Source organism: Leptomonas pyrrhocoris (assembly GCF_001293395.1).
Source record: "Leptomonas pyrrhocoris isolate H10 chromosome Unknown, whole genome shotgun sequence".
Taxonomy (NCBI): Eukaryota; Euglenozoa; class Kinetoplastea; order Trypanosomatida; family Trypanosomatidae; genus Leptomonas; species Leptomonas pyrrhocoris.
The window spans coordinates 210811-224553 of NW_015438384.1; the positions used below are offsets into that span (position 1 = coordinate 210811).

Genomic DNA, 13743 nt, shown 5'->3' on the forward strand with positions numbered 1-13743 from the left:
GTCCTCCTCCTTTTCCCTTATAATGTGCTCCACGAACGCCCCACCGGTTTGGACCGAAGTGGGATAAAACGGATGGGGAGGGGGAACGACAGCGCAAGAAGTAAAGCAACAACAGCTGGATCACCGTGGTCACAGGTCCAACACGTTACTGAAGAACGGACTCGCGGCGTCGAAGCGGACCTCATCGTCGGCGACCAGAAAACACTGCGCCGCCTGCGCCGCCGTCGGCCGCTTCGCCGCATCCACCACGAGCAGCGACACCACGAAGCTCGCAAACGCCAGCGAGTACTTCTCGCTAATGATGTCGTTCAACATGCGCGAGGCAAAGCCGTCGCGCTTCGCCTCCTCCGACATCAGCCGCACCGTGCGCGCGGTCAGCCGACCGGTGGCTAACGCGTAGAGGACGCAGCCGAGACTCCACATGTCGCTCGCCGTGCACGTCGCACCCTGCCAGCACTCCGGGGCGATGTAAGGCCTCGTGCCACCGCCACGGCTCCCACCGCGGCCGCCGCCGGGGCCGGTGCGCGCTTCCTGCACCATCGCAAGACCGAAGTCCGTCACGACGATCGGGACGACGGCGCGTGTGATGCGGATGGGTGGTGGGGAGGTGAGGGCCGTGACGGATGCTGGACCGCCGCGGCTGCTGGGGATGATGGGAGACGGCGCAGTCGTGGGAGCTCCTCCGTGGCGGCTGGTCCGACCGGTGCCTGCCCCATTTGAGTTGCTCGCGTTACTGTTGTAGTGGGCGCCGCTGATGGACGTTGCAGCGGCCGCGGGGGAGAGCGGGGACGCCGGCTTGCTCCCGTGCGGGCCGCTCCCCCGTCTCGTGAAGCCCATCACCACGTCTGCCGGCACATCGCCCAAAAATTCCTCCAACGCACCTTTGATTAGAACGTTCTCCGGCTTCAAGTCACGGTGGATGATGGGTGGGCTTTGGTGGTGCATGTGATCGAGCACGGAGGAGAGCTGATACGCGATGGAGAGCAGCTGCGGCTCCGTCAGCGGATTGCGGCTCGTCGGGTCAGGCTTGTCCGCGCTCTCGCGCTGATCTTCGCCGTTTTGAGTACCGCCACCGCCTTCTTTTGCCGCTGCTGCTGCCATAGCCAGGTTCGGGTCACTTCTACTTGTCGCCGGCTTCACGCGCCACGTCGCAGCCGCCGCGGCAGCCATCCACGACGCTGCTGAGTTCCCTAACGCCACGGCGGAGGAGGTTAAATCGTTGTACGACGCCCCGCCTGCAGGAAGCACAGAACTGTGGTCAGACGGCGTCGGCGTGTTCGGCGAGGCAGCCGCCCGTGCGTCAAACCCGCCCTGACTGACGCAGTTCCGCACCATACAATTCGGCTGCTGTTGTTGGTCTTGCTGCAGGGCGAGTTGCCGCTTCGCGCGCAGCACGTAGTGGCACAAGTCCCCCATTGGGTGGTACTCCACCACCAGACACAAATAGCCGGTGTCGCGTATGTCCTGGCTGACGCCGCCGCTGCTGTTACTTTGGGTAGTGCTTCCCGTGCCGGCCGCGTTGCTGCTGTCATCATCATCATCCGCGTCACCGTCGTTCTTATGGTGCCCGGCAGCTGCTGCTGCTGCTGCTGCTGTGTCGGCACCTGCGTTGCCATCATGCGTGGCGGTGTTCTGCGCGTCCTTGACGACCTCGGCCGATGCCCGCGCAGCCGCGACGGAGGCAGGACCGATGGCGGCTACTCCGCCAGGCTGCCCAAACGCGCACCAAAGTGTGGGGTTGCCCGCGTTTGCGTAGCGCACCATCGGCGCGTAGGTCTGCTCGCGAGGGACATGCGAGGAATCATAAGTGCTGTGGCTGCTCTTCTCTGGGACACCGGTGGCACCGTACGACGGCGCAGCTGCGGATGTGCCGCGGAACATGCGGGAGGTGGCGGTTGTCGAGTCCGTGTAGCCGTGCGACGTTGCTGTGATTGGTGCTCTTGCGGTGGTGGTGGTGTGGTGGTGGGGAGGGGCCGTGTTGGGTGCAGGGGTGGCATCAGCCAGCGTCACGCCGAGGTTTGTGTACAGCGGCTTCTGCGGCGACGGCGCATCGGCGAACGCCGTGACGTCTCCGTTTACATTTGCAGTGAAAATAGAGTTATACGAATTGTGGCGTGCGGCGCTGGCGTCCACGTGTCCGTGACGGCGATCGTCACGACCGGGCTGCATCTCTCCTTCCTCCTCCTCATCGCTGTTGTTGGTTTTATGATCCCCATTGTGTCCGCATACCACGTACGTGCAGTTCAGCTCGTTCGGCTTCGTAAGCGGCGGCGACGGCACGAGGCTGTCAACGTCTCCCCCCTCCCTCGCCGGCCTCGGCGTTGGTACGTGCACGTGTGGTTTGCCGTCGTTGCAGTGCATCTGCTCCCCTTGCTGACCAGCGCGTGCGTGACGGATGGCGGCGGATACGCTTAGTCGTCCATACATGACCTTTACTGGTTTTGCCGCCGAGGGGAGGGGTGAGGTGGCTGAATCCTTTCCCTCCCCCTGCTGCTGTTGTTGTGGAAGAGGTGGAGTTGGAGACGGACTCGTAGACGCTTCCCCCCCAGCATAGCTGGCATCCACTTTAGGGGTTGGCGTCGACGCGGGCTGTACTAGATTGCCGTAACGCAGTGGCGCATACGTGTTGCGCACGCTCGCAAAGGGCGGCGCTGCTGCGATTGCTGCGGAGGGAGAAGAGCCGTCCGAGTCGCCGCCCCACGCACGCATCACTGGCCCACTGCGCTGTGGGAGACTCACCGTAGGCGGCTGCGCCGGTGCGTTCGTTGGCGGAATCACCAAACAGTTATACCGCACTCCCCCACCAGGCGCGTAGGACGTGCGCGGCGGTGGCACCACCTCCCCACCACGGGCACGCTCGAGGTAGGGGTTGACGTAGTGACTGACGCGGGCTGCGGTGCCGGTGCTGGTGTCGCGCGTGAGGGCGTTGACGGCGGCCGCTTCCGCTGTGGAAAGTGGCTCCTCCGCTGCTGCTGCTGGCCCTGTCGGCGCCGTCACATCTGGTTTGCGTTCACTCGCCAACACTCCCCTCGTGCTCACGGTAAAGTTCGCATACCGATTTCGCGCAACGTAAGCCGTGGGTGACGACGACGGCTGCTGCTGCTGCTGCTCGAAAGGGGAAGCGGTGCGGTCGCTCTTCTGATCCATTTGACTCGACTCCTCGTGCGCCACCACGACCGCCAGGCCGGGCGGGGGCCGCGTGTACGATGGTGGCGGCACCAGAATGCGCCGGATCGGCTGCATCGGCTCCTCTTCCGTGCCACTGCTGCTGCCGCTGGTGTCGCTGCGCCGATCATGCTCCTGTGAGTGTTGCTCCGCCAACTCTTTCGTCGCGTGGTCAGAGGCTACGGGTGCGCAAGCTCCATCGTTGTGGCCGTTGCCTTGCGCGCGCGCGCGCTCGGCGTCTACGCTGTTCTGAAAGGCGGAGTTGTATGTGATGGTTGCCGTTGCCATCACGGTGTCTGTTGCCATGAAGCTGCCGTCCGTGCCCTCTTTCAAAGGCACGTCGTGCGCCGCCGTCGTTCCTCGCCCCACGTTCAATCCACTGTAGTTGTACCGATACGCCGGTTGTCGCTGCTGCTGCTGTTGCGGTGGTGGTGGTCGTGGAGGGCACTGATCACTGGAGCTGACGGAGCCACGCCGGCTGCTGTGGCTGCTGCCCTCCCCATCAGCTCTGTCCGTAAAGGGTTGACTCGGACGGAGAGCATGTGTGTATCCGTGGCCTGAACGACTCGCATCCCCTGCCGCTGCACCACCGTAGGTTTGGCTGTTGCATCGATGTGGCGGACCGGCTTTAGGGAGGCTTCCGCGCGTGGCGGAGGACGACGTCGTCGCTGTCGGTGAGGGCAACGCGCACGGGCCGCCGTACACTGGGCTATCGGAGGGCCTGCCAAGGTGCGAGGTGCTGCTACTTCGACTGGTATACTGCACCGAGAGGTACGGCTGCTGCTGATTCGGATGGTGCTGTTGTGGTGGTGGGAGGGATGACAAGGACATGAATCGTGCGCCGCCAACATCGTGCACGGCAGCACCGTCTGTTGTGGCGGTGGCAAGTGCTTGCGTTTTGTTGGTGTTGCTGCTTCTATCGTTGTGTCGCTGTCGGTGATGATGCTGCTGCGCGCGCTGGCGGCGTCGCTGCTGCTGCTGCTGCTGCCGCCGCGCGTCCATGAGCAGCCGCTCCGTGTCCGCCGCGCTCAGTATCAACGGCGCGCTTTCGGAGTCGACGTCGCTGTGGTGCAGGTGGTCATCGCCATCGTTGTCGCCTCTTCCCACCTCCTCCGCGCTGTCGTCGTCGTCGTCGGAGTTCGCCGTCGTGTGACCGTTGTCCACGGCGCCCCGTCCAGCGTTGTGCATACGCGCTCGCAGCGCCGCCACGACCGCCGCCTCCGTCAGCGTCGACGCTTTCGCTCCGTTCCACATGACGGGATCCGCCGTCTGCCCCTGCCGCTGCACGCCGACCCATCGAGTTCTTGTCGCTGCTGTTGTCGGTGCAGAGGGAGCCTTCGCTGCAGCCGCAGCAGAGAAACAGAGTTGAGATGAGGTGGTGGTCGTGACGGAGAGAGACGGCTGCTGCTGCTGCAACTGTTGCTGGGAGCCGACCAACAACGGCGGCAAAGTTGGCGTCACCGCAGGACGCGCCCATAGACTTGGCGACTGTGTCAGCGATGAGGTGGCGGCATGTGGCAGCCCAGCTGCGACGTTCGTGGTGCCGGTTGATGTGACCTGCCACGGTAAGGACTGGTGTGGGTGGCTGTTTGTGGTTGCTGCTCTTGCTGGGGTGGCGGCGCGAAGATGTTGCGCCGGGCTTCGCGCGAGAGACGACGAGGACGCTGCTGCTGCTGCTACAGTTACTGGTGGGGGTAGAAAGGCTGCGGCGTTGCTCGGGCCGTCGCCTCCGCGTTGAAACTGGTAGTTCATAAACATGTCCACAATGCGAATTACTTGCGGATGGCCTTGCAGGGAGTAGATCACCTCGCACTCCCGCATCGCCGCCAGACGCTCGCGATCGTCTTTGCACAGGATGTACTTCAAGGCGTACTTCTGGCCGGTGGTTTTGTGCTGGACGAGGTAGACGGAGGAGAAGGCGCCTGTGCCGATGCGTTGCAGCAGGCGATAGCGCGAGTCGTGCGTGGTGTTGAACACAACGAGGTCCTTTTGGGTAGTCGCATGGAAAGGAGTGGCCTGCTCGCCATCGTTGGCTCCTGCGGCTGAGCTGCGGACGCCACGGTCGCCCTGCGTACTCTCAACGTTATGACTGTTCACAGTGTTGTTGTGACCGCCTGCTGCTGCTGCTGCTGCTGCTGCGGATGGGGATGCCGACGCAGAGGGTTCTACACCCGCTTCGCGAAGGGCGGGACTGCCGTTGGCAGGTGACGGTTGATGGGCGCTGCACGCTGTCCCTCCACTTGCCTCGCCCTCCCCTCTTCGTCCTTGTTGCCGCTGCTGCTGTCCGCCATCTCCGTCGTGACGCCTTCGCGACTGTTGCGCACGTCGACTTCTGCGCCAGTCGCCGTCTTCCACGAGGGAGTCACTGTCTTGGTGATGGAGGGCCGTCACGCCAAGTACAATCCGCAGCGCCTCAAGAAGACCCGCCGACGGTGCACCACGCCGTTGTTGCCGATGACGTTGCGGTGGTCGTGGCGTATTCGCAGGACGCGGTTGCAGCAGCGGCTGCCGCTCGTCGAGGCGGTCACGCACGTGCAGAGCGACGCCCACGCTGTTGTTGACATCCGCATCAGCGTCTTGCTCCTCATTCTCACCGCTGTCGTCCTCGTCCTCGTAGGCGAGGGGCGTGACGTTGCGCACCGCGGCCACGCGACGAAGCAGGCAGATTACAACAAGCAAGAGAACTACGGTGACGACTAGCAAAGTCGAGACGACGCTGACCACGACGAGGAGCACATCGAAGGCGATAAGATGTGGCGCCGCCGCCGCCGCTGACGCGGACAAGGACAACGGACGCGTGCCGTCGCGCTTGGCGTGGATTACGGCGTCGCTCTTTGCCCGCACCGCTGACGCCGCTGCCGCCGCAGCAGTCGTTTGAGACGCCAGAGCCACCGCTAATCTACGGATCATTGACGATGGTGTGCGCAATCGCGCTAGTGAAGAAGAAGAGATCTAACAACGACAATAGTAAAATACGAGTAGAAGAACTCTCTCCCCCTTCCTCCCTCACACACTAACGTAAGCACGAGTCGTATCTCAAGACCGAAATATCAACCTGCACAGCCCTCTCAAAAGCAAAGTGGGAAAAAGAAAAAAAAACGAGAAGAGAAACAAATACGGTCAGTACATATATATATATATATATATTAATTATTACGAAAGTAATTCAAATCCACTGCATTAAGCAGCACACACACACACACACGTAATCGTTTTGGCGAGCTCCCTTCTCGAGCGTTTCGTTACTAAATCGAAGTCCCAAGCCCTATTATACCAATCGCAAGAGGCAAAGTAGCAGTAAAACAAACAAACGAGTATGTTTGCACAGGTGGGCGAAATAATAATAATAATAATAATAATAAAAGGGAGAGCAATAGAGTTCATAACCAGAGGGGAAAAGAAATATACTGGTATTACAAGTAGTAGTAGTAGTAGTAGTAGCGGTGGTGAGCAAAGCGCGCCCTTTTTTTGTGCAATCTGTGTTTATGAGAAAGTGGTGATTCACACACGTGTGCCCACGTTGCGTGTACTCTCCTCGTTCCTTTCCTTTCTCTCCCTCCTTACGCAGCTGTGTTTCACGCAATTCGAGTGGCGGCGAATGGACAGGCGCATACAAACACGTATCTACACACACACACGACACACAAGACAGAAAAGAAAGCGGCGCTTATCGTTGTGGCGTGCGCTGTGAAGCAAGCAAACCCCCCATCACCTCAAAGCAACAACAACAACATCAGGGGCAGACCAACGTAATGAACAGAGAAGGACGAAGAGGAGGAGGAAGGGAGAAGGAATTCGTCAGCAGTGAGGGGAGGTGCCGACTTTCATTCCGCGCATTTTTTTTTGTTTTCTTCTTCCTCCTGGTCAGTAGTGCGTGACGGCGGTTGCAGGAGGCGCGTCGTAATGACAGAGAAGAAAACAAAAGCCTCGGTGCCACAACTGAGCGGGTGCGTCCTTCCGTTACAGCTTTTCACCCCTTTTTTTCAAAAGACGGTCCTGCCAGTGTGCGTGCCCCGCAAAAGAGATCTACCGTGACGTTCCTCCTCGTCCTCCACCGGCCTCTGCATCTCGCACTCCCTCCTTTCGGTTGTCGGTGTGGTACCATACAAGTAGCAATACCCGAAGGAAGCAAAGTAGCAAAAAAAAAAAACACACGCACACAAACGTTGCAGTGCCTTTCCCGCAGACACACGCGTGTGCTAGTACGACAGCGACCGTCACACGTAAAAACTCCCTCCTCCGATACAGAAGAGGGGAAGCAGAGCGCAGCAACGGCACTGTGTGTGTGTGTTTGCAGCACTAGACATAGTCGTACACCCCCATTAACAAAAATATTTATAATAGATAATCATGGAAAATAAGAATTCACTCGTTTCACTCTCAGGTTCGGTGGTGATGGTGCCGCATCACCTCCAGCTGCGTCGTTCAGTTCCCCGTGCGGTGGAGAAGGAGGACCCAGGCGGTGCCGACATAAGACGGCGAAGACATCACAGCGCGTCTTCCTTTCCTTGTTCTTCATCCTCGGGGTGGTCATCAGCGCTGCGCCACTGCGTCCGTTGCGCGCTGTGCGGCGGCTGCGTGCTGGCGACCCGAGTAGACGGCGGACCGGACAGCGATAACGACGACACGACGACGACGGCACTACGCACGCCCTCTCCGCTCTTGTCTTCTTCGCTTTCCTGCTGAGGTGCTTTGCGTGGGCCGTCCGTTGGCTGACCTTCATGCGCACGCGCCGTCGCGGCGAGAAAGCCGGTACTATCACTTTCACATTCGCGCTGGTGATTTCGTTGTCGCTGCGGTTGTTGCTGAGGAGTTTGTGAGACCGCAGAGGCGAAGGGGACCGCCGCCTCCGCGTCTTCCACCGGTGCGGCGTTCGCGGCTTCCCAGTCAGACGGCGTAGGTGTGGACACGAAGGACGCCGGACGAGCGGAGGCGACGTGCATGGCGGGCAGCGGCGCTGGTCCTTCACGAGTCGTTGCACGCCGTTGATACGGCGAGGATTGTTGCGATGCATGATCAACAAGATCCACAACACCACTACGGACTCCGCCATCGTTTTCTTCTTGCTCCTCGGGTTGCTGTGGAGGTGCAGCTCGAAGCAAGGCGGCAAGTGGGGCCCGCTGAAACAGCGGTTCCCCTTCCTCGTTCGTCGGGTGCCGTCGCAGCATGCCGAGGGCCTCCACCGCGCTGGGTCGATCATCCGGCTTCACCGCCAGCAGAGCGGTAATGAACCACGCAAGCGCATCACTGTAGCCGTAGATGCTCTCCAGCTCGTGCCGCAGCTGCGCGTGAAAGTCGGGCTGAGCGCACTCGCTGAACATCACCTTGACGTTGCTGCTGTCTACCCGTTTGGCGCAGACGGCGTAGAGAACGCAGCCGAGGGCCCAAATGTCGACCTTGGCGGAGTAGCGCCGCTGCCAGCACTCCGGTGCCACGTAGGGCAGCGAGCCCACCCCTGTCTCGCAGAACGTCTTGTCCATCACCCGTGATAGTCCGAAGTCTGTCACGACAATCGGCAGAAAGTCCTCGTTCACGTTCTCGTAGTGCACGTGCGTTGACAGCAAAATATTCTCCGGCTTCAGGTCACGGTGGATGATGGGGGGTTGATGACGATGGTGCATGTACGATAGCAGCGATAGAACCTGGAAAGCGATGCTGACCACGGTTGCCTCGGGAATGAAGGGCTGCAACGCCCTGCGCTGCCGCACCCATCGCGCGAGATCGCCGCGCTCGTGGTAGGCCATGACGAGGCTGAGGTAACGCTCCGCCTGCAGGGAGGAAAGACCACGATGATGATGATGATGTGGAGCGACGGCGTCCGTAGCGGCCTGCGTGTCCGCTGCCGTCGCGCTCTCTGTCCGCTGTTGTTGCTGGCGCTGCGGTGGAGGTGTGGTGGAACTCTCCGTATTATCGTCCCTCAACACTCCGGCCGTCACGGCGTCAAAGTACGTGCTGTCCAGGTGCACAACCGGCAGGGATGTGGCGGAGGTCTCCGCAAAGGTTGACGTGGAGGAGAATGCGCCGTGCAACGATGACTGCTGCGCTGCTGCGACGACGACTGGTCCAACGGCGGAGGTGAACCCTGTTCGTTCAGCGTTGTCGTTGGTAGCGGCACTGCGGCTGTACTCACGCCCTTGCCTTTCACAACGTAGCGTCGGTTTGCTGTTGTCGATGCTGTTGCCGCGTGCTGCCGCCTCCGTTGCTGCCGCTGTGGAAGCGTCGTGTGGCGAAGCTTCCGCGCGAGGAGTAGTCGAAGTGATAGTCGTCGCCGAGGAAGCTGAGGGAGGCGACGGAAGGAGGCAGGGTGAGTTACCACGGTTGCCTGCTGCGTTGGCCTCCGCGCCTGCCTCCTCATCTACGCCTGCGCTCCTCGCTGCCTCCTCCTGCTGCGGTTGTTGCGGATTGCCACCTCCTTCTTTCTTCGACGTCTTCTGCTTCTCTTTCTCACCTGTGACACGTACCGTGTCAGCCGCACCCCTACTCCGTCGCGAGCGCGGCACGGTCACCATGTGTCGGTCAAACCGGTACGACATAAACATATCAAAGAGTTGAATCACATTCGGGTGCCCCTGCAGCGCGTACACGACCTCACACTCCTTCATCGCCTCATGCCGATCCACGTCATCGCTGCACTGCACGTACTTCAACGCGTAGGTGGTGTTGTCGGTGATGCGGCGAACTAAGTACACAACCGAAAAGCTGCCTTTGCCAAGCTTGCGGATCACCTCGTACTTGCCATCCAGCAGACGACGCCGTTGCTGCGGCGGTGTGGCGATGACGGCGGAGTCCCACGCCGCACCGAAGCCCGCCAGGCCCCCGCCGCCCACCCCCGCCGCGTTCAGCGCCGTTTCGTACTCCTCAGGAAGGTCATCGTCCATATAGTTGCACTCACCACCGGCGATGCCGCCAGCTCCGCCGGCAAAACCGACTGTTCCCCCCGCACCAAAGCCTCCGTCGACGCCTAAGAATATACGCGCCTCCCGGTACGGGACTAGGCTGCGTTGCTGATCCGGATCGGGCGTGTCCATGAACGCGACGTCGTGCCGCCGTGTGCGGTGACGGACATATCCCGGCATTACGACGAAGGTGACGACGATGTACCCGACGATCATCACCAGGAGGACAATGAGGGTCGTGAGCAGCATCCACGAGCGCAGGAGGCGGTGCGGCGTTGGGATGAGCGGGCTAGCGTCATCATCGTCGCCACCTCTTCCGCTGCCGCCACTGCTGCTGTCCTTCTCGCTGCAGCACGGAAGTTCTGGCGATAGTACGAAGGGCTGATGTGGGGAGAGGGTTTCGTAGAAGCGCGTGCTGCAGGCCGCAGCGCGATAGCGGTCCGCTTTGACTTCTCTCGTACCGTTACCATCCGCCTTCGGCACCGTTTTAATAGTAGTAGTAGTAGTAGTAGTAGTAGTAAGTGAAGCAGAAAATAACTCGCTGCGCCGTCGCTGATGAGAAGCCCCGCAGCTCGCGATGACGCCGGGCCGGAGTGAGAGGCACACGTGGACGAAGTCCTGTGGGTAATACAGTAGATGACCACTTTGTGGCACATCTCCATCCTGGTCGTCATGCGATGGAGAACGCTGGCGATGTACTTGGCGAGAAGCAGCGCGCAGCCGCACTGGTCGGTAAGCAACAGTCTTCCACAGCGTGCCGTTGTAATTATCGCTAGCATTGCGGATGCTACTGCCGATGCTTCTGCCCTCTTCGCCGGCCGCCATGACACGCATAAGTCCGTGCTCCAGGGATCCTATCAACAGCGTCTGCGCTACGGCAAACGCCCTCTGCGTGCCCGTCACGTCTCCCACCTCGTTGTGCACAGGGACTGTTACCACACGAGCGTTGCGCGGACTCAGGTGACGGAGCTCCACAATCGGCTCATCACACTGCGGAGAGGCGGACAGCATCAGCGAACACGCCGAAAACGAAGCGGGTGCGTCACTGCTTTGCGAAATCCCCGGACACGCCCGCTCCGTCTCCACGTGGGAGAGCAGCACGGAAAAAGATATGTTGTACCACAGCGGGGTGTAACCGTTGACAGCGACGCAGGTGCTGCCGTTGTTGTTTGGGATCGCCGCCGCGTCCGCCGCGGCGGCTGGCGTCATTTGAATCCTTTCAGCTGTACTAATGCTGTCGGCGGGGGCCGTGTTCACCTGACCTGCCATGCCGCTTGTGGCGGTCTCTTCGTGTTGGCGGGGGTGTATGACGCGTGTATAGGAGAGGCCTAAGAGCTTGGGGGAAGCTGCGGACACGTCGGCGTCTTCTTGCGGCGTGCCGCTCTCGGAGCAGGCGTAAAAGGTAGCTTTGAACACCTCCGTCGCCGCCGCACCGCGATCGCTGCGCGAGAGCGGCGGACTCCGACCACCGAAGAGGTAAAACGACACTGTAGCAGCACCGTCATCGTCATCATCAGAGGAGGACGGCGAGGGCCACAGCGCCACCACCGCGTCGCGCCGCGCGGGGACGAGTGCGAAGTCTATATACGAAAAAACACCGTCTCTTTCATCCTTCGAGGCGGGGGCTGCGTCGGCCGCCTTGTCTGTTTGCGTCTCTGCCTCTACCCCATCGGGGGCAAGCAGGTCGGCTACCGGCCAGACACGCGGCCTGTCCGTCAGCAGGGGGGGCGGTCGGGCGGCGAGGGGGATGGACATGTTCGCCCAGCACGCCACCCCGCCGTGGGGCCGCCGGCCCCCCGCGCCCAACATAAACACGGCAGCGCCGCGTACAAACAGCTGCGGCGCCGTCCACTGCAGCTCGCTCGCCAGCTGGTTGGATGCGTAGCGCGCCACCGTGCTGTCCAACACACCGCGCTCGGCAGCGACGATGCCGAGTTGCGTGTGTTAGTCCCGACGCTGCCGTGACGGATCAAAAAACGTCGGCGTGTCGTGTGCGGAGAAGCCGCCAGCGAAGAACACGAGGCCGCTGTCGGACGCCGCCGCGGGGCTGACAACGGGTGTATCGAGCGACCAGACCCCCTCGACGAAGGTCTCCGTTGCCGTGTCGAACTGCGCGACAGAGGCGAGGCTTTCCCCGGTGCGGGCGTGCGTGCCGCCGACGATGTACACAGTACCGCGAGGCCCGGCCACACAGGTGGCGTTGAAGCGCAACGTCATGGAAGGAGGCTGGTAGATGACGTGCTGGTGCAAGACGGACGCATTGGCGTTCGCGTAAAGCTGAAGGCGCGTGACAGAGCGTAGGTAGTCTTCCACAAGGCGCACTTGCGGTGAGGGGGCGGCACTGTTCGCCGAGGATGCGGCGCGTGCACCACGCACACCGCCTTTCCGATTCTCCGTCGCTCGAAGGAGGTCCAGGCTTACCTCGGGTGGAATCGTGTTACACGCACCGAGCGCGTACACCCGATTGCGCACGCGCACTACGCTGCCGCTGCCCACTACCGGAAAGGGCAGGACGGCGTCGGCAGTGCTGTTCTCCCGCGCTGCCTCGATGCACCGTTGCGGGACGTCATCCCTCACTTGCCACGCTGCGCCGTTCGTCTTCAACGTTGACGAAGGTAGTTTGTGCAGCGCGTAGGTTTCAGAGACCGGGAGCGGACAGCGAAGGCTACTTCGATTCGGTCGCACCTCCGTCGCCACCTCCACACGGCCCTCCGTCGGCTCGAACAGGTTCACACCGCGCTTTGTGTGGTGCATCGTGTAGTTGAACACGTCGACCGAGCTCGGCAGATCGGTGACGCCACCCATCACAAGAATGTGACGTCCCAGCGGGATAGCCGCCGCAGCAAACCCGACATCGCGAAGCACCGCATTTCGCACCAAGTCCCAGCCTTTAACACCCGGTACACACGCCGGAGTGACTAGCTTTTGCAAATGCCCGCGCTGATCTGGTGCGCGGACATGCGGCGTAGTGGGTGTGCTGCGGCGTGCGCTGGCGCTCACGCTGCGTGCGCATGTACTGCGCTGTGCCACAAGACAGCAGAAGAGGAGGAGACACGCAATGAGGAGAACGCAGAGGCGAGGCAGCCGCGGTGCGGACCGACTGGGCGTGCAGCCCGGCCGTCGAGCGTGATGCGACGTGCAACTACTGAAGAACGATGACATGACTTGGATAAAGAAAGAAAAAGGCCTAAAAGAAACGGCTGAAGAAAGGAGAAAGAGCGAGCAGCAGCAGCAGAAAAAGGGAAATAAAATTGATATAAAAGGCACTCGATGTGTGTACATGCTACATGTACGCGTGGAAGGCCCCCAGGAACTCCACCTATGTTCAACGAAAGATGTATATGTATACAGAATTGGGGGAAAAGGAGCTGTACTGCGCACGCAGAGAGAGAGAGAGAGAGAGCAACAGCAATAGTAATAATAAATAATAAAGCCGTATTAAGAAATCCCATCACCACAACTAGCGGCGTTGGAGGAGAGGTCAAGTCTCCCTAGGAGCTGATGTGCGCAGAGTGGGAACTCTTCGCTTCTCGTCTCGCTGTTCTTGTTGCACTGAACACAGAATAATAATAACAACCACCACCGCCAAGCGACACGTGCGTTAGAGAACGAAAGGAGGGGGAGGGAGCGAGGATGAAGGAGCGGGGGAGAAGGCACGAAGGGAGATTCCTCCACCTCCGAA

At 60.9% G+C, this 13743-nt stretch overlaps 3 protein-coding genes across 3 annotated transcripts; all 3 read right to left on the reverse strand.

Annotated features, from left to right (window-relative positions):
* Window positions 1-129: 129 nt before the first annotated feature.
* On the reverse strand, window positions 130-6851 carry ABB37_09027 (putative protein kinase; the record flags this gene model as incomplete). Its single annotated transcript, XM_015808261.1, has 1 exon — window positions 130-6851. Exon 1 carries the CDS (start codon window positions 6073-6075, stop codon window positions 130-132), a length of 5946 nt encoding a protein of 1981 aa, XP_015653152.1. The 5' UTR covers window positions 6076-6851.
* Window positions 6852-7652: 801 nt separating this feature from the next.
* ABB37_09028 (putative protein kinase) lies at window positions 7653-11870 on the reverse strand (the record flags this gene model as incomplete). The annotated part of the gene is made up of 1 exon (XM_015808262.1): window positions 7653-11870. The coding sequence occupies one exon, from the start codon at window positions 11868-11870 to the stop codon at window positions 7653-7655; it is 4218 nt and encodes a 1405-aa protein (XP_015653153.1).
* A 135-nt stretch (window positions 11871-12005) lies between these two features.
* On the reverse strand, window positions 12006-13614 carry ABB37_09029 (putative protein kinase; the record flags this gene model as incomplete). Its single annotated transcript, XM_015808263.1, has 1 exon — window positions 12006-13614. Exon 1 carries the CDS (start codon window positions 12864-12866, stop codon window positions 12006-12008), a length of 861 nt encoding a protein of 286 aa, XP_015653154.1. The 5' UTR covers window positions 12867-13614.
* Between the last annotated feature and the right edge of the window lie 129 nt (window positions 13615-13743).